The sequence below is a fragment of the Manis javanica genome, chromosome 3 (genome assembly GCF_040802235.1).
Source record: "Manis javanica isolate MJ-LG chromosome 3, MJ_LKY, whole genome shotgun sequence".
NCBI lineage: Eukaryota > Metazoa > Chordata > Mammalia > Pholidota > Manidae > Manis > Manis javanica.
The window spans coordinates 112,651,245-112,674,666 of record NC_133158.1 but is presented as its reverse complement, the minus strand read 5'-3'; the positions used below and the strand labels follow the sequence as shown (position 1 = coordinate 112,674,666).

Sequence of the window (23,422 nt, the reverse complement as noted above, 5' to 3'; positions counted from 1 at the left end):
TGTCTTTACCATTCTTCTTGTAAGTTTAAAATAAAAGGGAATAATAAAGAACTTTGGGGTTATACAACATGAGAAACCGGAAAATTACAGCTCTAGCAAGCATCATTTCCCGAAAATGAAAGACTGGCATAGAAAGCTTCTGGAAGACTGTGGCAATTTTCCATGTGACAGGACATGGGTCACTGGACTCAATCCACATCCAATTATGAAGACTCTTTCGCTTCTTTTGCTTATCAGAATTCTATTAGCCAAGCCACATCTCAGAAATGGAATACAAATGACTTCCTAAAATCCGAATAGTATTTCTTCAAATTCCAATTAAAGTTCCAAGTTTGTGTTCTCCGCCAATCAAAGGATAATCTGACCAAGGGAACCTACCCAGAGCATTCTTTGAATAGACACTAGTAATCCTCTTGGCAGGGAGTGTGGTGAGGGGGCCGTTTCATGTAAAGAGATTTGAGTATAATCCTAAGAATTTCAATATGGGATCCTATGGTTCTGTCAATACCCCCAATTCTTCAAAAGCAGAAAAGTAAATTTGGTTAAATTTAGAAATATATCTTTAGAAGAGATTACTAATTCCCAAACCCTCTTTGCCAAGATAAAGTTTATTCCTGAAATGCCAGTAACATTCTATTAGGGGGAAGGTCCTTTGGTAATTATGTGCTGATACTGTCTGGAGCTTACTTCACATGTCTGTCAAGTGAGAGGATGGCACTAGATGGTGTCTGTGGGCCCCTGTAGGTCAGATATCCCATACATCTGTGAAGCCTCTCTTTCCTAAACAAGGGTTCTTGTCAAGATAAATGAAGGAGAAAGGAAATTATAGAGTGTTCTAAATAAATACCTTTGCATAAAAAACAACTCATTTAGTCATAACATATAACAAGGGTGTGGATATTTATGTCTTTGCAGTCAGAGGCAACATTCCTTTTTTTAATCAAAATTGTCTCCATTGTTAAAGGCATTCAAATGTCTGATATTTGGTCTTGCTATTTTATTTTTATCTGATATGATGAATTTCAAAAATGTAATTAAAATAAAGTTCAGTTATGATTTTAAAAAATATGATATATAGGTAATAGACTTGCCTGTTATGCTTTAGCAGAATCTCTGCTAGTGTGTCTCTTCTCTTTCTCTTAGTATATCTCTCTCTATCTTTTTACTGTCTCCATCTCTGTCTCTCATACATAAACACACATTCTCTCCAAACATGCTGTTTTACTGTTGTGTTTTGTTTATTTAGGAAAGAGTCAAGCAGAGAAAAGGCAACATAGTCCAGTGGAGAAATCAATGAACTAATGTTCAGTCCCAGTTCCATTACCAGCTAGCTGTGGTGTCCTGGACTGGGTTATTTATTTCCTTCTTTCTCAGTGTCTTCTCTGCAGTATAATAACCAATTAAGTTTGTCTCATAGGTTGCTGTGAGACTACAATGAGTTAAATCTGTCCTTGAGCACTTTATGAAGGACTATCCCCAGTATAAGATTATACCAGTTTAAATGGGAGGCAGTCACTTAGGAACCCATTACACCATAACATAGAAACTTGAGGGTAGATCATCAATTTAAAAACATGAGTTCAGTGCCTCATTACCATGGAGATGGGCAACAGACACATTTTAAAAGGAATTGGTTTCAACTTGTACTTTCAATTCTAACACAAATTATCTATGCAGAAGGAGGTCAATCTCAGTAGCACTTAAACTGGATAGAATGGGTTCTCCATGTAGATAAAATGGTACTAATACCACAGCAGGGACTGAAATTTCAAGTGCTTAGTTAGCACTGTGATCTGAGAGGTCACTTAGTCCAATCTTCTGTCCTAGGCACCTATCTCTCTCTGACAAGGAAACCTTGCTGGATTCTTTCAGCCTCTGCTTGATGGGAAACTCCTACCACCTTGGGGTAGCTCTTTGGAATTTTGGACAGTTCTGACAAACTACCTTAAGGAAGAACTTCTGGTATCCCTGTGGCTTTCATCCATTTGTTTTAGTCCTTTCCCTGGATACACAGAATAGGCCTGTTTACCGAAGACTGAAGGCAAGTTCCCTGGAGCCCATTCTTTTGTCAAAGAAATGACCTTATATTTTGCAATTGTTCCTCTTGGGGTAAGGTTTCATATCCGTGATCGTTCTAGTTACTCTCTTCTTTCTAGATGCTGGTCTGTCTAGATAATGCTTAAAGTGTACTGCCAGGAAACACCCCTGAGCTCTTCATGGAGATCTGACCAGCATGGTCATCTTATCATTCTCAACACTGTTCCTGTTCTTGCAGCCTAAGCTGACATAAGCATTTTTGACAGCATCAGCCCCTTTCCTTTTTTATTGCCTTGGCACAGGCAGCACACTGCTACTCTGCCAGAGTGAGAGCAAAGATGCGGTGCAACCTGGCAGGACCTGGGCACTTTACAGAGGATATGCTGGGGACTTGGATTAGGGAGAGAACAAAAAAAGAGATAAGGCTCTTTTATAAGGGTGGTTTGGGTAGAAGGATGGCTAGGAAGGAAAAGCTTAGACCTGAGAGACAGTATTCTTCAATACCAAATCTCTGACATCTCAATAGAAGAATGAGAGAGTGAGCCTTTCCCTGTGGTCTTTTGACTCCTAAGCCTTTTAAGCTATTCAAAAGGAAAGTTAAGTTGGGCCTGAAAGTTTATACATATATATATATATATATATAAATTTTTTGATGAAGGGGTTGGGAAAGAAATCAGATCTTACACTGAATTGGCAACTGCTACCTGCATAAAATAAGGAAGATGTCAAGGAAATAAAAGTTGTTTGGAAAAATCCAGACGTCATTGTTTTGTATGTTGTGATGATGTGGAAGCCAGCTTCCAACATAGTCCCTAATGACTTTACTTCCTGTTATTCATGCTCCTGAGGGTGACCTAAGTAACCAATAGGATACTATGGAAATGATGGAGTGTTACTTCTGAGATTAGGTCATGGAAGATGTTGTGGCTGCTGCCTCACCCTCTTGGATCACTTGGTCTGGAGGAAGTTAGCCACCATGTCATGAACACACTCAGCAGCCCCACAGAAAGATCTTCATGGTGAGAAACTGAGGCTTCCTGCCAAGAGCCAGTATTAACCTACTAGCCATGTGAGTGAGCCATGTTGGAAGAGCCTCCATTAATCCCCATCAAGCCTCCAGATGACTGCAGCCCTGGTAGACAACCTGACTGCAATCTTTCAAGACACCAAGCCAGAACCATCCAGCTAAGGTCCTCCTGAATTTCTGACCTGCAGAAACTGTGAGATAATGTTTATTGCTATGTACATTACTAAGCTACTAAGTTTGAAGCTACTAAGCTTTGAGGAATTTGTTATGCAGCTATGGATAACTAATGCAGATAGACAGAAAAGATGAATGAGGAGCAGAGGCCCCTCAAATTAGCTCTGGACTTGTCTCGTCCCCTAAGGGTGGAACAAGTGCCTAGCTTCATTTCTGCCTTTACACGTGGCTGACAACCAGTAGGGCTAGAAGATGACAAGGAAGGGCATCATCACTTCGTGTCCCCTCTTCCTCCTCCCACTCCTCTTTGTTTGAGGAGAGGACTAGGATGACATTGATAACTCATGCATATTTTGTTTCTGACTTTTCAATGGCTCTTGGTAAAAGCTGCACTGGCCTTTATCCATTTGTTACTAGGCTGTGGTTCCTTGAGAGGAGGGCTTGGATCTTATTTATTTCTATCCCCATTGCCTAGGAAGTGAACATATATGAACCATGAATGATATTAAGGGGGAAGACGAAATGTCTCCTTTCTTCTGAATTTTGAGGAGATTCCATTCTTAGCATGGTTCCTTAAGTGGAACCATTTCATTCATAGTTTATCAATGAAGACTTGGTATTAATAGCAGGCATGCCATTAGCCATCTTCATTGTTAAAACCCCATTTCAATATTTAAAAAATTCCTCTATTTAAGCTCCTTGCTTTTAGCAACTTTCTTTCACTTTTCCATCCCATTTTTTTCTGTGAAATATTGCTTTAACTGTTGCTCAAGCTCCCAAGATACTTGGTACAGGGGAGTAGAGAAATCTGCTGCCAATATAACAACAAACCCCGTTAAGTTGCCCAAAATCACAGTGGAAAGCGTACTGGCCTGGAGCTAGGAAACCTAATTCTGAGCTGTGGTCACTGATTAACCTGTATGTCATTGGGCAAGTTGCTTCCCCACTCTGGAACCTCAGCTTCTTTATCTTAAACTCAGAGAGTGGGTCTAGATGAGCTCTAATGTCGGATTCTCACAAGTTAGGATTCCAAGGTGCAGTCCAAAAGTGAAACCCAGTATTCAGCATATCTCTGAGTAACTGTTATGGTTACAGTACAAGGTTTCCTGGACTTCCCTATATTAGCCCAAGGATAGGGCCACAGTGAAATGCGGTCAGGTTTACTTGGAAGAGCCTTCGGTTCTGAAAGACATGGTCTCTGTGCTTCCAGTTTTGTCGCCTAACTCTGGGTGACCTTTGGCAAATTCTTCTCTCTGGATCTCTGAGCAGGGAGGTCCCTGTTATCCAGAAGAGGCTCGAAGATCTGCACAGTGACTTGAAGATTTTTCCTCGATTTTCCTTCTACAACCTGGGTGGCTCAGCCCCGGGGCGTGCTCCTGCCCCATCCTTGTCCACCAGAAGTCCCTCTCCGAAGTGCAGTCAAAATTTAAAACCCCGTGCGAGCAAAGGGCGTTTAGGCTTCGGGGGAGGTGGCTGCAGGTGAGTTCTTAAAGGGGCCGCCAGAACTTGGGTAATACCTGAGATCGATGCCTGAGCGTGGGACACGGGCAACGGGGATTGGATGAATGAGTTTCTCTTCCCACCCTTAAATACATCCATGCTTGGAATTAATCACCTAAACTTAAAAATCATCTAGTAAAACCCTCAAATTCCTATCAGATTAATCAATCTCCCTATTTTACGTGCCCTGAATTCAACCCTTCCAACTTTCACTGTGGGGCGAAAAATAACTTGAAACAGTACAAAGTGGAAGACAGTGCAGAGATAGCACCCCCCCCTCCGACCAATTCTCTCAGCTCCAGGCTCCGCCTTCTCCCGTCCCCTAACTTGGGTGGCTCAGTCAACTCCTCCCCAAGACAGCTTTTCCCGGCTGTGGATCCACCCCCCGGGGCGCCAGGCGCTTTCTCCTTCAGGGAGTTGGAAACTGCAAGTGTTTACTGAGATTAAAGTGTGTCTCAGTATGTTTGTCTTGGATCCAGTGTAGGTGAGGTCACATGTCTCTGCAGACACCGCGACCCGTCTAGGCCTGGCGCGCTACTCGCCCAGAACCGCGGCACACGCCGGTGGGCTTCGGAGATAAAGGCGGGCTCTTGAAGGGCCATCCCGGGCCACCTGTAGAGCCTGTGTGTCAACTCCTTTGCCCTCAGAACCACTTTGATGGCCGCCCTTTTAAACAAGGAGGTACACCTGGGATGCTCCCTAGGTCCCTCTTTCCCGTTCCACAGCCTCCTCCCCTTTCCAACTCAAAGGTAGCAGCGCTGGCAGCCCGTGGCTCGGCGCGAGCCGCCTCCTCACTTTCCATTGGCTGAGAGCGCCTGGAAAGCGGTCACGTGCGGGAACGGCAGTCCAGCTCTGGGGCCGCCATCTTGGCGGAAAGTTTGGGGGGAGAGCGGTTGGGGGCGCGGAGGGAGGCGAGGTTCCGGGGTGGGGAGGCGGGGAGGGGAGAGGGCACGCGGGCTAGGGGGCCGAGGCGAGTGGGGAGGCGGCTGCGGCGGTGGCCGAGGGGGAGGAAGAGGTAGCGGGGGTGCGGCCGCCCAGGGGAGCTCCTCCCCCGTTTCCTTACCCCCCTCAGCCCAGCTCCGTGAGCTCCGGGCGGGGCGCGGGGACGTGGAGCAGGGCAGAGCGGGGAGCCGCCCAGAGTGGGTCCGGGGTGCGCCCCAGCTCCGAGCGCACGCCGCTCGCTGGAACTTTGTGGCGGCGCCGCAGGTGTGGGGGCCAGCGGAGCTGTGCATGTGGGGGGCGAGGGCGTCGCGGAAAGCGGCTGCTGCCCTGTCCAGCTCCCGCTGAACTAGCCCGGAGGAAGCGATCTAGGAGAAAGGCGAGAGGAGGGGGCCGGAGCAGGGCGGGGTGAGCAACCCAGCTGGTCCCTTCTCGGAGCCCTTTTCAGCCGCTGCTGGCTTGGGGGCCAAAGGTCGGAGAGCCTCTTCACCCCGCAGTAGCAGGTGGGGAGTATGCATACTTAACCCGGGGAAGGGGTGGTCCCAAGTCTGGGCATTTAGTGCCCCTTGGAGAGGGGGCAGCTTTCGAGGAGAATTTGGAAGCAGGTTTCGGTCTGCTCGTAATTTGCGAGAGTACCCAACCTTAGGTAAAAGCTTTCTAGATTGACACTCCTAGTTTTGAGGTTCTTTTCAACTTGGTGAAACTTTGCCAGGTGGGCTTTTCAAATATGGCTGGAAGTTTTTCGATTTGAGATTTAGGGGCACATGCTAATTTAACCACGATTCTGTTCTTTTATTTAGTTGTTTGCTCTTTGCTTTATGTTTTTAAAGGTGTGTTGCCCTTTTCCTGATTGTGGAGAAAAATGCCGGTCCGGAAGCAAGGTGAGAATTTATTTTGGAATTCTCTGTGGGTGACACTTGTTTTCTGTATTTCTGTTTTGTGATTGCTATGTTTTAAAATGTTTGTGTAACTGATGAGACAGCACAGCCCTTGTCTTATTAGAGAATCCAAGCCTCACATCGTTCAGAAGATGGAAACACATAAATGTCAAACTTTCTTATGTGATGTCTTTCTAGTGACTAGAGAGGCAATTAATTTTTTCCCTCTGAAATGTCTTTTTAAAAATTCTAAACTGGTGTTTTAATATTTCACTTTGTCATTCTTTCTAAAAACTTTTGTGAGCATATGTGGAGGTAATAACTAGTATTTTGAAACAGTTAAAATTTGGATTATAATGACAAACTATAGATAATCCGCTTTTGCATCTCAGATTAGCTGAAATTTTGTTACTATTACTTTGATCAAGTGATCTCTAATTGTACACATTTACTGTACTACCAGTACACATTAGTTACAAACTACTCATCTTCTTTTTTCTATGACATATGTAAAATTATGGGAATCATACTAGGAAATATATACGTAGGTGAACATAGTAGCACTGATTGTCCTGGAGGGTTTTGGGAACTGTTTAGTTGTAAAATCATTTGCTGCATAGCTAGTGTGTAATACTTTCTTGTGAAAATCAAATTTTAATCAGACTCTTTTTTTGCTTCTCAGATACCCAGAGAGCATTGCATCTTTTGGAAGAATATCGTTCGAAACTAAGCCAAGCTGAAGACAGACAGCTCAGAAGTTCTATAGAACGGGTTATTAACATATTTCAGAGCAACCTCTTTCAGGCTTTAATAGGTGGGAATTAATACTTTATTTGTGGCCATTATGTGTCAGCTAGGCTTAATGCTTCTTTGAATTCACTTTAAGAGAGTGATGATGTACTTGGTTCTCAGTGAGGCATTCAGTAACTTGAACTTCTGTGAGTTGTACATTTTGATAGGCCAGTATCCTTTCCAGAAATATCTAATAACCAAAAAACTTTCAGTATGATTACTTCAGTGGTGGTAACATATCATTGCATTAACTATTAAAAGATGGAGAAGTTGCAGAAATGTTTTAGGACCCAGAAGTAGTGTCTGCTTGTTTCTGTATTTGATCTGCATTTCTCTGGAGTCCTGAAAATATTTGAGGAGTTTTGCTATGTTTAAGAATTCTTCCAATGTAGACCTCTCTTTAAAGTTGGCATTCTAGGAGTCAGAATTTTAGTCCTGAAAAGTAATCTTTGAGATGATCTTGTCCGATTTCATTTTATAGAGAAGAAAATTGAAACAATTTTATTCTTAAGTATAACTTAAAACTTGAGATGGTGCATTGTTTTAAAGGAGAACTGAACATATAGTCAGGAGTCCTGAATTCTCTTCCTGATGATATTATACAAGTGATATTATACAAGTCATTTAACCTTTTTTAGTCACTATTAACTGTAGAACATGGGTGCAGTAGAACAGTGGCTTTTAATAGATCCTTTTTTAAAACAAAATCTTGTATCTTGTGCACAGTCCCTAATATATAACATAAGGTGATCCGTCTCGGCCCTCTCCTCTAGGTACCTTGAAAAGTATGCAAACTAGTGAACTAGAAAATTTGTCACTTCCAATTCTAAGAGTGAAATGTTTTTTTTTTAGTCATTCACTATAAAACATATTTAAAAAGATGTCTACTTTATTACATTTATTTCCTTAATAGCTTCCAAATAGATAAGGGAAATATTTTTAGTTTTTTGGTTTTCTAAATCAATATGAAGTCTCGGAATGTTTTATTTAATAGGGTTGTGGTTGAGGGAAAATAGTATGGCTTGTATGTCCTCATTTACATATAGACTGTCAGATGTATAGATGAAGTCCTCTGTGGAGTCTGAGACTAAAAAAAATTAAATGATTGGTGAAGTAACCAAACAGAATTTACACTTCTTAAAGATTTCTCTGAAAACTGGGGGTAGATTTGCTGTTTGTAGGGAGACTGTTTTGCATATGCTGCCTGTCCTGTTTTGAATGTGTTTATTCTTACAGATAATTCTGATAGTTTTCTAATATAGTTTGTATTTGGGAATCATCTTTGCCCTGTATAATTTGCCCTGTACAATTGGTTGTGATTTACTTTTATATTTAGATTTTTTACTTATATTTTAATGTTTTATAGGATGTGATATCAGATTTTGGTGTAAGAAAAGTAATAGAGTTTAGGAATTTGAAACATGTAACTTTAATATAGGTTTTTGTGTGTTTCCATACTGTAATTGAATTATTGACACCACTAAATAAGTCCATTCTTTTGAATTCACTGAAAGTGGGTTAATGTATTACTTGCCTCAGTCTGGAAATTTTTAGGTCAATAAGGTTTCTTTTGCTTTGCACCTGTACCATTGTTTTTGAAACCTTTTGGTAATGTACTGCATGCCTCCATATTGCCCTAAACTAAGTCAGAGTCCATTGTATTCATAGCATGTACTGAAAAATCCTGAATTAAGTGTTTTTTCCTTTAGTAGGTGGCGCTCTGTATTCTGAGTTGATATCTGTGGACCATTCGACTAAAGGAGACGTGGGTTTTGACCACCTTGGTAGTTTGAACGTCATTTGGTGCTTAGGTTCTTGATTTCCTGAGTTTGGAAATCATTTCCTTAGGCTATAATGAATTACCTAGTAGATACTTTTTTGCACTTGGAGTCTGCATCAGTCATTTATTTCTTGATTCTTTGAATTGGTAGTTTGTATCGACAGCTTTCATGCATTTAAAAAGAGTTTGTATGGGAATCTAGGGGATTTAGTGTTATACAAAAATTATTTTCCTTTCTTCCTCTATGGATTATATAGATGAATAGATAAATTACATTTCTGATACCTTGGTGTCGTTCAAGGAACAAGCATGCACATACTGCTTTACATCTGTTATAAGACCAATTTTTAAGTATTTTAATAGCTATAAATTTGGGATGCATTTTATAACTGATGTATGTTGACAGTAATTTTACATTCTTAGTGGGACATGAAATAATGGTTCATCTTATAATTGATGTTCTCAATATTAATAGCCTCAATTCAGTGACATATGGCTGTTATTGCTCTAGCTCTAATGCTTGGTAGTATCCTGAAGGATGGTGTGAAGATTTAAAAACTACTGAAAGCAGAGAAGTTTTTACTAACTTTTGGTTTTAGCTGATGAGTTGTTTCTTTAGAGCTAAATACTTAACATTATATTTTTAAAAAATCCATGAGCTGAACATTTGTTTAAAACTTATTCCCTAAATATCTGGTGATTATTTTGTATAAATGGGAGATAAAGTCTGCCTAATTTTAATCACTGATTTAGGTGAGAGCAATGTGAACACTTAATATATTTAATTTTATATTCTCATTTTCTGTACTTGTATATAATATTTAAAAATTTTGTGTGTTAAGTAGACTGAATATAGTTTAGTTATGGTCAGAGCCCAAGTGTTTGTGTCCACAGTGGTTCGAAGTCATTTCTGATTCCTAGGTTTATCTGGGATCCAAGATGACCTTGGTAGTCCTCAAAGACTTCATACCAGTCTAGAACTCTGGGGTTAGTTATGGGATTAGAGAATTCATCCTCTTTCCTTGTGCACAGAAGAAATATCTGGGTTCAAGATCAGGCTGACATTAGAGTTTGAGTAAGTTAAGTCATGTGATTTGTATATTTTGTTTATAATAAATAGCAATCTTATTTTAATGCAGTTTTATTTTAGTTCTACAATTAATTCAAAATGAATATGGATTTATGTAATAATAGTGTCCATTTCTGATATTTTTCGGTTGCTAGTTCATTTGTTGCTACTCTGTTAACTAATAGTTTCACTAGCCCTTGTAAACATGGTAAAGAATGTTTAAGTTTGTAAGATACTGGGTTTCAAAAGTATGCTTTCTTTTGTTTTTAACTGTAAAACATAAAAGTTACCATCTTAACCTTTTTTAAAAATACAGTTCAGTAGTAGTAAGTATATTCACATTATTGCAGAATAGTTCATAATTTTTTCATCTTGCAAAACTGAAACTCTGTATCCATTAAACAAAACTACTCTTTTTATCCTTCCCCAGCCTCTAGTAACAATTCTACTTTTGTCTGTGATTTTAACTCCTGTAAATACCTCATACAGTATTCGTTTTTTTGTGACTAGCTTAGTTTATTTAGCATAGTGCCCTTCACAGGATTTCCTTCCTTTTTAACACTGAATAATACTCTTTTGTAGAGAATGTATACCACATTTTTATTTATCCATCCCTCCATTGACGGACATTTGGATTATTTCTATCTCTTGGCTATTGTTAGTAGTGCTGCTATGAATGTGGGTGTGCATATGCCTCTTTGAGACCCTTCTTTCAATTCTTTAAATATGTAACCAGAAGTGGGATTGCAAGATTATATGGTAGTTATATTTTTAATTTTTTGAGGAACTACCATTTTTTTTCCATAGCAGTTTCCCTGCTTTACAGTCCTAGCAGCAGTGCACAAGGGTTCCTTGTTAAAATTTCTCCCTACCCTTGCCAACACTTGTTATTCCCAGTTTTTTTTAATAGTAGTCATCCTAATGGATGTCAGTGAGAGTGACTCCTTTTCAAATATATATAAAAAGTAATAATGGCTAACATTTAACGAGCCCTTTCTGTGTGCTATTACAAGTATCTCATTTAGTCGTCATAATCCTATGGCATGTATGTTCACCTGTGACATGATTATACCATTTTATAGGTTAGAAAACTGAGGCATTGAGAAGTTATGTATCTTGCCCTGAGATACTAACAGAGCCAGAAATTGAAATCAACTAATGTGAATGAGGGCATCTCCTCACCTTCAACTGTTAGGATGTTCTTTATCATAACTGAATATTTTAATGAGATAATGTTAACAACAAGCATGTTTTTAACATAGGTGTTAATTGTACAATCAGTTATATTTTCCTAAAACAGTGTTTACTTAGAAGGAAAATGTTTATAATGATGGAATTTACACATTTTGAAAATTTATTAATTGAGATCTGCGAACTTCCACCTATAATAGTACAATTCTTAGGTTTCTTAGATTTTTTTGCTTATTATTGATCCTAGTGATGTTACATTTTAGTCTGTTGCTAACTTCATCTGTGTGTTGCTAACTTCATGTATGTGTTTGTGTGTTTGAGAGAGACAGACTTTGCAGACTAAGTTTGAGAAAGGAAAATATAACAAATTAACAGATTAGTCTATTCACTAAAACTTAATGGAATTGGAGGAAAATTTTATTGACTTTTCAGTTGGTGGTTTTGATTGGATTGTTGCATATTTGCTAATAGTTTTGCTTACTATCACTCTGAAGCAGTGTTTTGATCATGTTGAATCTAGTTAAATTCTCTAGAAACCTTGTAATCATCAGAGCTTAAAAGCATCTGTAAATATTTCTTCTAGTCTAAGCCATTTCATTTATGTAGGGTCAAATTTTTCCTACTAAATTGTTTTTTATAATTATTTGTCCAGTGCACTATCCACTCTAGGACCAGGTGTTGCATATAGTCATGTCTTGTCATTCTCCTTTAACCTGGGCATATTTCTACAGCCTTTCCTTGTCTTTTATGACATTGTCATTTTTTGAAGAGTGCAGTTCCCCTCTGCTCTTATTTTTTTATATAATTCTCATTTTGGGTTTGTCTGATGTATGCTTGTTTTGAATGTACGAAACCCTACAGTGTGGGTTTCGTACATTCAGAAGTACAGGATGTCTTTTGCCTTTCATTGGTAATATTAATTTTGATCACCTAAATAAGGCGTTGTCTGATTTTTCTACTGTATGCTTGCAGTTTTTTTTCTTTGTGTCTTATAAGCAATATGTGGGAGAGAGATTTTAACACCATACATGTACTCTGCTTTTCAGCAAAATTTTCACTTAGACTTAGCATCCATTGATAATGTTTACCTGAACTGGTTTTTACTTTGCTGAAAATTACTAAGAAAGAACAGTTTGGAAACAACAGTTTCCACATTTTCCAGTTAACACTTGGCATTTTACTGTAATTCAGAGCTCTTCTCCCCCATTTATCTATCTAATCATTTTTCTTTCAATGGTTGATGATTGTCTCATTCTTATCTAGTGGGAGCCCTCTAAAGCTTGCTTTTATGCCCTTATGACATGCTCCCATCTTTTTTTTTTTAGCACTTCCTTACTTTTCTGCATAACAAGAGGTTCCAGGTTCATGTTGTACATATCCTGCCCCAGCCTTGGAATCGGCCATTTCTCTGAACAGTTCTGGATCCGGCCATTTCTCTGAACAGTTCTGGATCCTTTTGATACCACCTGTTTTAATATGTGTGTGAATACCCTATGACTGCTAGTCAAATACTATTTAATGTGTTGAAATAACTTATTTTTAGACACTGGCTTGACATTTTTCCTGTTTCTAGTGTGTGAAACACAAATTGTAATACGCCTTCTTAAATTTTACATGACATTCTTGTCTCTGAGGATCAAAGGGCTTTTTTACATGTATATTGGTTTAGAAGAAAGCAGACTATCTGTACTTGAATAGATTTGACTATTGTATAGTTTCTAAAAACATTGTACTTTTAGTCAGTTAACTGGTACAATTTTTTTCCCTCTGAAATGGCAGGGTTATATTTCAGTGCTTTTCAGCTTTCTAATTGCCCTCTCTCTAACCTTCCGATATGGAATTTATTATAAAAAGTAATGTATGTTCCATGAAAACACTTAAGATCAGATAAATGTGCGTTATGTAACTACTTTAAGCAAGAAAATTCTCACATCAAAAACGACCTCCTACTTCTCCATAGGGTAAATATCCTTCTAAAATTTTATTCTTTGTGTATATATACGCACACACTTGAATTCTGCAGGACAAACTCCCTACACAAGTAAAACATAGTAGAATTGTTTCCTACATGAGAATTGATGTTTAAAATCAGCATGTAAGGTGAAAAATCACATCAGATCAACATTATCCTTGTAAATCTTTCAGGAATTTAACACTGTCATTAACTACAACAGTTTTTTTCTTCTAGTGGAATCATTGTCTTCAGTTGGACAACAGACAAAGTAGTTGTCTTTGTTTAAGTGACATCTTGTACTAAAAGCACACAATTCTAGAATCACACTCAGCACAGTGAGATGTACAGAGATGCTCACATTATGAGAGGCACATGAAAACGGAAGCTATCTGAGGGAAAAATCTTCTCCCTTCTTATTTTTTATTTGTGACATTAACTCATTGGGTGGACTGATAGGTAGAATTGCCCTTCTTTTGGTGGAAGGAGGTTGAATTTGCTTAAATGTATATAGTGTGACTTCTCTGTACTGTACATATATTACTATTTTTATCCCACAAAATTTATCATTGGATGTCTCCATATCATTAGATTTGTACCATTTTAAATGACTGTGTTTACAATGTGTAGATATATTGTAGAAATCATTAATGATTTCCAGGGAGCACTTAGGTATGTGATTTTTCTGAATCATAGACAAGGTTGCATTTGTATATACCTCTTTGTTCTACATCTTATATTATGTTCTTTGGATAAATTCTTAGAAATGAGTTGCTTGGTAGAAGGGGACGTGCATTTTAAAAAGGCTTTTGGTAAATTTACTCAATTACCCTCAGAAATGTCATACCAATTAACTTTTTAGGCAGTATATGGAAGAACGACTAATTCACTATACTTTGAGCAGTACAGAGTATTATCCGTCTTTTTAATATTTTCTATTCTGGTATGTGGAATAGTCATTTTGATGTTTTATTGTGTATTTCTTTGATTAAAGAAATAACCAGTGATGAATATTCTTAGAATAAAATATTTTCTCATAGATTAGAGATGTCACTTGTATTATGTTAAATTACTACACATTCTTGAGTCTGTATTTAGATTTCCTACTCTGATCCTGAGTTAGTACTTCCTTACTTCTTTAGTTTGAGAAATATTTCATGGTTTGTGAGTTTCCCTATTTAGGATGATGTGAATTATCACTAAAAGCTAGACATTTTTTCCTCTAGCTTTGAGGGTATTTCTGGAATTCTGCACTTCCTTTGCTCTCACTGTTTGCAAACTTTGAATTCTAGCAAGAAAATAACAAAGGTAAATGAAAACTTTTTGTGTAGAAAGAAAGTTTTACTTAGATTTGGAGACGTCTGAAACGTAATCTTAGGAGATTAAAACCAAAAGTTTTTCTAATAGGAGTAGTTCTACTCTGTTCCATTGGACTAATTGCTCATGTTCAAGATTAATTTTTGAGAATTTTAATATTGTACATGTTGTAGCTTCATGACCTTATAATTTAGATCTTTGTTCAGAAACTGCACTTGTGGGGATCCAGTTTCATCCAGAACAGAGAAAGCACTTGCAGACTATAAATGGAAAATGAGGAATAGCCTGTGGTAAGACTGACCCAGTAAAGACTGACCCTAAACAAAAATTAAATATTTTAAATTGTGAGTCAACTAAAGGGTAGTTTTTCTCTAATAAATGTTTTTACACCCCTGCATTTTCTTGTTTCCTCCTCTTGCTTTAGTGCATCACTCTTTTCAAAGGAAATAACTTTTTTCAGGGTAATAAAGAAAGATGTAATCAGTCATTTTCATTATATGTCTGGTGTATTATCCAGGTGAGCTCTCGTTTTTCACATAAGTATTTTCTATTGAATGGCAGTCATTTTGATACTCCTGTATTCTGCTTTTTTAAAAAAATTTTTTATTAAGGTATGATTGATATACACTCTTATGAAGGTTTCACATGAAAAAACAATGTGGTTACTACATTTACCCATACTATCAAGTCCCCACCCATACCCCCAATGCAGTCACTGTCCATCAGTGCAGCAAGATGCCACAGATCCACTGTGTGCCTTCTCTGTGCTACACTGTTCTTCCTGTGATCCCCCACACCATGTGTACCAAACATAATACCCCTCAATCCCCTTCTCCCTCCCTCCCCACCCACCTTCCTACCCCACTCTCCCCACCCTTCTCCCCTCTGGCAACCACCAGTTCCCTCCTGGAGTCTTTGAATCTGCTGCTATCCTGCTCCCTCAGTTTTGCTTCATTGTTATACTCCACAGATGAGGGAAGTCATTTGGCATTTGTCTTTCTCCACCTGGCTTATTTCACCGACCATAATGTCCTCCAGCTCTATCCATGGTAGGATTTGTTTCTTATGGCTGAATAGTATTCTATTGTGTATATGTACCACATCTTCTTTATCCATTCATCTACTGATGGACACTTAGGTTGCTTCCATTTCTTGGCTATTGTAAAATGCTGCGATAAACATAGGGATGCATATGTCTTTTTGAGTCTGAGAAGTTGTATTCTTTTGGATAAATTCCAAGGAGTGGGTGGGATTCCCGGGTTGAATGGTATATCTATTTTTAGTTTTTTGAGGAACTTCCATATATATTCTGCTTTTTCTTTGCATTTTCATAGTAAAGACTTAGTTTAGAGTTGATCTCAGGTTAAGTAGGTTTATTGAAGGATGTGTCATTGTACTACTGGATGGTAAATCTGGTAATTGCTGATAAAAAGTATTGAAAGATGTGACTTGAAGCATTATTTTGCTGCAGTTACTTTTTTCATAGTATATGTATTTTGATACAGTCCTTATTATTGATACTGGCTATTGAAACATATATGAAATAATATACAAACCAGAGTCGAGAAAGAACTTTTTATCCTCTATCGAAGTGCTTATTAATTTAATTTTCAAAATTATGCATACATGTTTAGTAACAAATTTAAAATAAGTGTGTGTTTAAGATTCTGTAGGACCTTAAAATATAGCCATCAAATTTTATAAAAACTTAACCATTTTAGGTATTTTAAATTGGTGTTATATAATTTTTTCCTTCAATTTTGTCCATTTCTCAGACAATATTATTATACCTTATCTTTTAATTCTTTTATTCCTCTTCCAAAAAATTTCCACTCTATTAGTATTCATTGGTTGAATGTCTTAAGTGTTCAGAATAAACTCATTAATTCTTTATTTTAATTAAGTTTGTCTTTTGAGAATAACTTGGATTTTCAGACTTCAGATTGTTAAATAGATTTTCAGGAAAGAGGAGAGATTGGGATTATACTAGACTTACCATGGTTGTTTTTGTCATCTATTTGACTTCTGTTTCTGTAGTAATTTCTGTTTTACTTTAAGCTAGTTAATCTAATGGACCTCTGTTTCTTTCGCTACCCAGTTTAGAATAATCCAAAGAAAAGGCAGAAAGTAATATTTTTAATCCTAGAATGTTATTTTGTAGAAATATCTTGTCACAATGACTAATCTTTTATTTTCTATTTTCTTTGGGTAGATTTTTATTGTGGTCTGTGAAGTGTAGTAGACTACTATTTCTATTAGTTACAGAATAAAAAGTTACAAAGAAATTAAGATTTGAAATTTGACTTCCAATAATGGAAGATGTAATAAAAATTTTACATAATGATCTTGAGATATTGGTAACTAACCAGTTATTCAACACTAGTTACTGCTCTTGGGGGCATAAAACTATAGGAGCTCTGGTTTTTTTGTTTTTGTATTTTGTAGAAGATGCCTTCCCTACATGCAAAGATATATCTATAACTATATATCTCCTACATATATAAAATATATATCTCTTACGTATATAGAAATATATATCCTATATAAATATGCACATATTCTCACACACAAAAATAATAATCTGGAAAATAGTCTGTATTTGAATTTCCCTAATTGTCACAATGTCTCATAGAGCATAGTTTCCCCAATGCCTAGCCCCCTGCACATACACACCAGTCAAGGCTCAGACATTGCAATTGGTTCCTATTTCTTTTTTGTTACCTTTAGATAAAAAGAAGTCCTCACTTTCAAGCAATTTCTCTTTTCTTTAATGATGTTGACTTTCTAAAGAAACTGGGCCAGTTGTCTTGTAGAATATCCTCTTCTGAGCAGAATACCCATTGCTGCTTTTCTGGTGTCATTTAATTTGTTCCTCTTTTTCCTGTGAACTAGAAGTTGGTTCTAAAGATTTGATTTAGGTTCAAGTTAAGCAATTTTTGGTAACAACATTTATAGCTGTAATTTGATGCTCTGAATTTGAGTTTTTATTTTTTACATGATGGTTATGTGAACAGTTTTATATAATGATTAATGGTTTATGAAATGCTTTCACATACAGTTTTCTCTAGTAATAATCTTAATACCCTGTGTAGAAGGCTGATACTATCCTTACTGTGCAGACCTTAGTTTTTGTTAGCGTTTTACTTATAAAGTTCTACAATTCTACTGGTTATTTAAACTGAAAAGGGAATTACTTTGTTTTTTAGGATATTGTTTTTTTAAAGGCCATACTAATCTTATCATCATGTGAAACAAGAAGTAAAATTTATCTGTCTAAATGTTGTTATTGCTGTTACTGTGTATGATTCTATACAGGATAATGTTCACCTTTGCTTTAAAAATTTCCCTCCTTTAAGAAATCAACTCAAAATTATACCAGTAGGTGAATAAGGAACTAATAGTGGTGAACTTAAATATTATATAACTACCACCTAGAGCTTCTGAAGACCATGAGTAACCAGTGGTTAATATGCTAAGTTCATATAATTCCAGCTAATAGCAAAGTAACTTCATCTGCTAAATTATCCTGTGCTTACTGTAAGTAAATTTGTAAATTTAGAGTTTTTTCAAACTTTTAACTGATTGTTTCTAAAAGAACAAATATTTAGTTTGCTATTTCTGAATATTTGAACTAGAGGGTATCTAAAGGCATTTACAGTTATTTGATTTTAACTTATTTTGTTTGTCTTAATTTGGTTAGAAGGATAGTTAAAACCACTTAACTGATACTGTCCTTACTGTTTATATCAAGGGGATACAGAGGTAAAAATACCAGTAAAGACTCAGCTGCAGAATTCAGAATAATATTAACTACTATCTGTTAGGAGCCTATTATGTGTCATAGAGCACAGTATATGTATTGCACTCAATCCTTGTAACAATTCACAATGATGAAAAGCAAGTTATCAGAGGTTGAGTAACTTGCCTAAACATACAGCTGGTGATGGAGTAGGTATTTGAACTCAGCAACTGACTTAAAAGTATAAAAAACCTATGACTTTTACACTTTGCCCTGAAAGCTTCTGATATGATTGTGACATAATAAAATGAGAAATATTCTTTGTTCAAGTGTATTATAAGACTTATTTTACTAATCTAGAGTAAAAATTCTGATTTTGAGTTAGGTTGTTTGAGCAATGCACAATTTAATTAGAAAATATAAGTACTTTTGAATTTTTCTTTTCCTTTCCTTCCTTTTAGATATTCAAGAATTTTATGAAGTGACCTTACTGGATAATCCAAAATGTATAGATCATTCAAAGCAGTATGAACCAATACAGCCTGTGAATACTTGGGAAATTTCCAGCCTTCCAAGCACTACTGTGACTTCCGAAACACTGCCAAGCAGCCTTAGCCCTAGTGTAGAGGTAAGATAAATATTTTCTTCCTTAAGCTGTTTTTCAGTAATCAATTTATTTGTGTTGCTAAGCCTTTTCACCTTATTAAAATGGACATTTTGTGGAAATATAATTAATAATGGAATAAAGAGGTTGGAATTAAAAATATTTTTGGAAATAAAAGGTCAGAATCTCTGTTGCCCCTGTCTTATTATGATGGAATAGTTTGAGGTCTGAAGTACTTGCCTTAGGCTATTAAAAAATACTTTTGCATGACAGACCTTTATGAGGCTCCATCTGTGTGATAATTAGATGGAAATTGTACTTTGAAAAGATGGTTTTGCTTTAGTATTTTTTCTGAGACATAGAATGTAGTTTTGTGGTCCTAGGCAGTTAAGTTGTGACTTTTATCTAGCAATCTGTTTATTGCATTATTAAAACTTATTAGAGATTGATCAGTAAATCTTAATCTCAACATTGGTTTCTGTATTTTTCTGTAGTTAAAACTGTCTTGTTTACATTTTCATAACTACTTTAGTAAATAGTTTTTTTCTGTTGTGATATGCTGTAGACTTAGATTTGACATAACAGAAATATGAGGTATTTTGTAGTGAGGATTCTGCCTGATACACGTTAGTCATTTGAGGTGGTTTCTGACTGAATTTGATTCTGGTCCCTTTAGTTAGTCCCTAGAAAAGTACCTGGATTATTGAGTCTGCTTCTGTTTGGTGAGCAATCAGGGAAAAGTGGTGGACAGCAACCAGACAGCCTTTTGGAAATAAAGTAGACAGTTTTTCAGTTTTCTCTTTTGTCTTAAGTAACATAGAACTACAGAATTTTACGGCAGGCGGAATCAGAGAACATCAAATCTCACTCCTTCATTTTAAAGATAAGGAAATTAAGGTCCAGAAGAAAATGAATGATTTGACCTAGCTTATTCCCACAGTTGGAGCAAGTCTAACTTTGAATTTTAAATCTCTTAACATCCAACTCAGTTTTCTTTAATCCTGGTATGTACTTACATGTTTCTCTTTGATTAGAGATTCTGGTGCTGCCTGTGTATCCTTTTTTTCTCTCTTTTTTTTTATCAGTTTGTCTTGGATAACTTCAATTTCTATACCCTTTAGTTGATAAATCATTTGTACTTATGATAGTCCATTTTAAATAGACTTGTAAAATGTTAATAATTCATTTCTATTTCGTATTTATTGTGGTCCTAGATTTTAAAATTTGCTTATGTGGTCCTAGATTTTAAAACATGTTAAATTTTGAGAAATGACTTTAATTACTTAGTTTTTCTATTGTCTGATTTGATGCTCAACTATGATTATAAAGCACAGAGTTCTTATAGTTGATTTGCCTATTTTTATAAGATTGTTTAATTATGGCTGATTCAGTGTAACCAGTAAATATTTATGTTGAATAAATGGAAAGTTCTGCAAGCTGAGAGTTAATTTCCATATAGATTTCAGTCAGAAAGATCAACAATGCACTGAATTTCATTAAGAATGGTTTTGGAAACATTTCAACTTTTATAAAATCATGAGACACTGAAACTTAGAATTTTTTGTGCAGTGCTATTTTCTGCATCCCCTGAAAGGTATATTATGGACATGGATAAAGCCACCTAAAATGAATAGGAAATAGGAAGTTTCAGACTGCAAACCTCAGATTTTATTAATTAGGAAAATGGATGAGAAGGGAATATGATTACAAAATGTTGCTTAGGGCTTGGCACATGGAAAATTCCTTTAGTAATTGTAATCTCTACCCATTCGTAGATGGACTTAGTAAGGGTAACATGGGGATATGTCTGTCAAGTCCTAGATTTTTAAAAAAGAGGAAACAATCTGTGTATATTAAACTTGAGTAAACTAAGGCCAGTTGAAGGGGAAGTACTGTTTTAGAGAGATGACAGAATACCCTGACAGGTGTTAGTCTGAAAATGTAAATAGTTTTGAAACACACTGAGGGATGACAGTTATAATGACTTTTAAAGAAATAACCTGGTATGTTTAGAGATATTTTTTTGTTGAGGGTGCTGTAAGAGAAGGAAAGTATTCCCCTATTACCTCTCCATTTATGCTTCATTTGTACAGAAAACTTGGTCAAGTGACCTTTGATTTGACTTGTTTCATTTCCTACTTAGAGGCATAATGTTTAGGACTGAAAAGGGTCTTAGGTTATTTAATTCACCTTATACAGTTGAAGAGAATCCTCTGACACAAAAGAAATACAAGAACAGTTTTTATTTGGCTGTAATTTGAAAAATAATCTGAAAATTATGAAAATGTTTTGTACAAAATTTATGTTACTACATTTGTGCACTAATTCTTGGATGAAAATTAAGGTAATCTTTTTCTGACAAAATTGCATTCAACATAATCTTGTTTCTTTCACTTTATGTTCACTTTTTGCAGGATTATCGTGATGAGGGTTATTTTTGCAAAAGGTATTTGTAAAGAGATTGATTAATTTCCACCAGGGCTTGCCTCTTACTTTTAAAGTGAAAATCTTTGTGTGTAAAGCCATCTATCCACTTTTCTTTCTTATCTTTTTTTTTTTTTTCAGTTGATGACTGATCTCTTTCCAGATCCTTATTTGTCAGTTAATTTGTAACCGTGTAATGTTGTTATTTCTACTTCTGATGTAGTAAAATGAAATTAATACCACTTACTTTTAAAATGATATGGTTGGTATCACATTTTCTTGGACTATTTTTTCTTGGCATTTCTCTGCTTTACTTTGAATGTATGCCTAGTGAGATGTTTGGGAAATGTCTGCTTAATATTAATGATTGTTTTTAGGTGGTGGGGATTTTTTCTTTTTTGTACTCGTCTCTAAATTTTTAAAAAATAATGAGCATGTGTCATTTTTATAAAAACAAATTATTCTAAAATAAGAGTTAATTAAATACTTAAGGAAGAGTATTTGAAAGGAAGCAAGACACAAGAGTAGGAGAAATTGCTTGATTTAATGACAGATTCCAACAGGAAAGGATGCACTGTCCCATCTTACTTCTTTCTGGCTACTATAATAGAATACTATAGACTGTGTGGTTTATTAACAACACAGATTGATTTCTTATAGTTCTGGAAGCTGGTAAGTCCAAGATCAAATCACCAGTAGATTCAGTGTCCTGTGAGAGCCTACTTCCTGTTTCATAGATGGCCATCTTACCTTCTCTTTGTCCTCACATTGAGAAAGGGGTAAGAGAGCTTGCTGGGGTCTCCTTTATAAAGGTGTTAATCCCATTCATGAAGGTTCCACCCTCATAACATAGTAACCTCCCAAAGGCCATACTTCCTAATAGGGGATTAAGATTTTAACATGGATTTTGGGGGTACACAAATAGTCTGTGGGAATCCTGTTACTGACAATACAGTTAATTTCAAGTAGATCAAAGATCCAAAGGTTAACAAAAAGGAACAATAAAAATAAACTTCATAATGAGTTTTGGATAGGAAATGCTTTCTAAGCATGACAGCTAAAACACAGAAAAATTCAAAGGTTAAAATGCTGACTTTGTAGAATTTCTTTGTGGACTTAAAGTTTGATTATTTGAAACTTTGATTGTAGAACTTCATATAGAAAGATACATTAAATAAATGAGAAGTGATACAGTGGGGAAAATTTTGTCACACATGTGAAGAAGGACTAATTTCCAACCTTCTCATCTCAAACCTCTTTCAGTAAGAAAAAGCCAACATTGAATAGAAAGGTGATCAGTGTGTGAATGGGCAGTTTAGAGAAAAAGAAATAAAAGTGTGCCAATAAGGCTATGAAGAGATGCTCACCTGATTTTTAAAATGCAAATTAAATTCACATTGTGAATATTTTTAACTGATTGATTGTCAAAGATTAATTAAATGTGAGGAAACAAACTCTTATGCTATTGGTGGGAGAGTAGTGATGCAACCTTTTTGAAAGACTACAGTATATATTCATCCAGCATATGTGACAGATGTACTCACACAAATTATCAATACATATTAAGATATATATATATATATATATGCACCCTCATTGCAATATTATTTGTAGTGTTAATGTTACATTATTATTATTTAATAATATTGCATTATTATTATTATTTAATAAAGACCATTAGGAAAACAGTCTAAATGATTATCACTGAGAAACTGGATAAACACATGGTATGGCCACTTAATACAATATAAAGTAGCAGACATAAAACTATGGTCTATAGATCTACTGTATGTTATTAAATGATTGAAAAAAGGTTGTAGAGCAGGAGACATAGTATGACTGTAGAAAAAAAGTATGAGGCCAATTTTGTCTATATGAATACACACTTAGTTGCTTTTAATGATGTACTTGTGTTTCCAGTTGTCACTACTATCTCAAAGCCTCCTGTTTCACCCTCTGCATTCATCTTCAGGGGAGGGAATTATCTCAGTAGTGTATGG

General features: G+C 36.2%; 1 protein-coding gene across 13 annotated transcripts in view; it reads left to right on the top strand.

Annotated features, from left to right (window-relative positions):
- Positions 1 to 5,696: 5,696 nt before the first annotated feature.
- DLG1 (discs large MAGUK scaffold protein 1) overlaps positions 5,697 to 23,422 on the top strand; it is a 318,440-nt gene continuing 300,714 nt past the window's right edge. For 8 of the 13 annotated variants that reach the window (XM_073231861.1, XM_073231860.1, XM_073231859.1 and 5 more), the window contains exons 1-4: positions 5,698 to 6,180; positions 6,508 to 6,558; positions 7,238 to 7,369; positions 18,856 to 19,022. In XM_073231861.1, coding sequence (XP_073087962.1) covers positions 6,540 to 6,558; positions 7,238 to 7,369; positions 18,856 to 19,022 — 318 coding nt within the window. In that variant the 5' untranslated portion in view covers positions 5,698 to 6,180; positions 6,508 to 6,539. Of the gene's footprint in view, positions 6,181 to 6,507; positions 6,559 to 7,237; positions 7,370 to 18,855; positions 19,023 to 23,422 lie in introns of all 13 variants that reach the window. The other 5 variants (XM_073231856.1, XM_073231853.1, XM_073231850.1 and 2 more) reach the window with 3 other exon arrangements.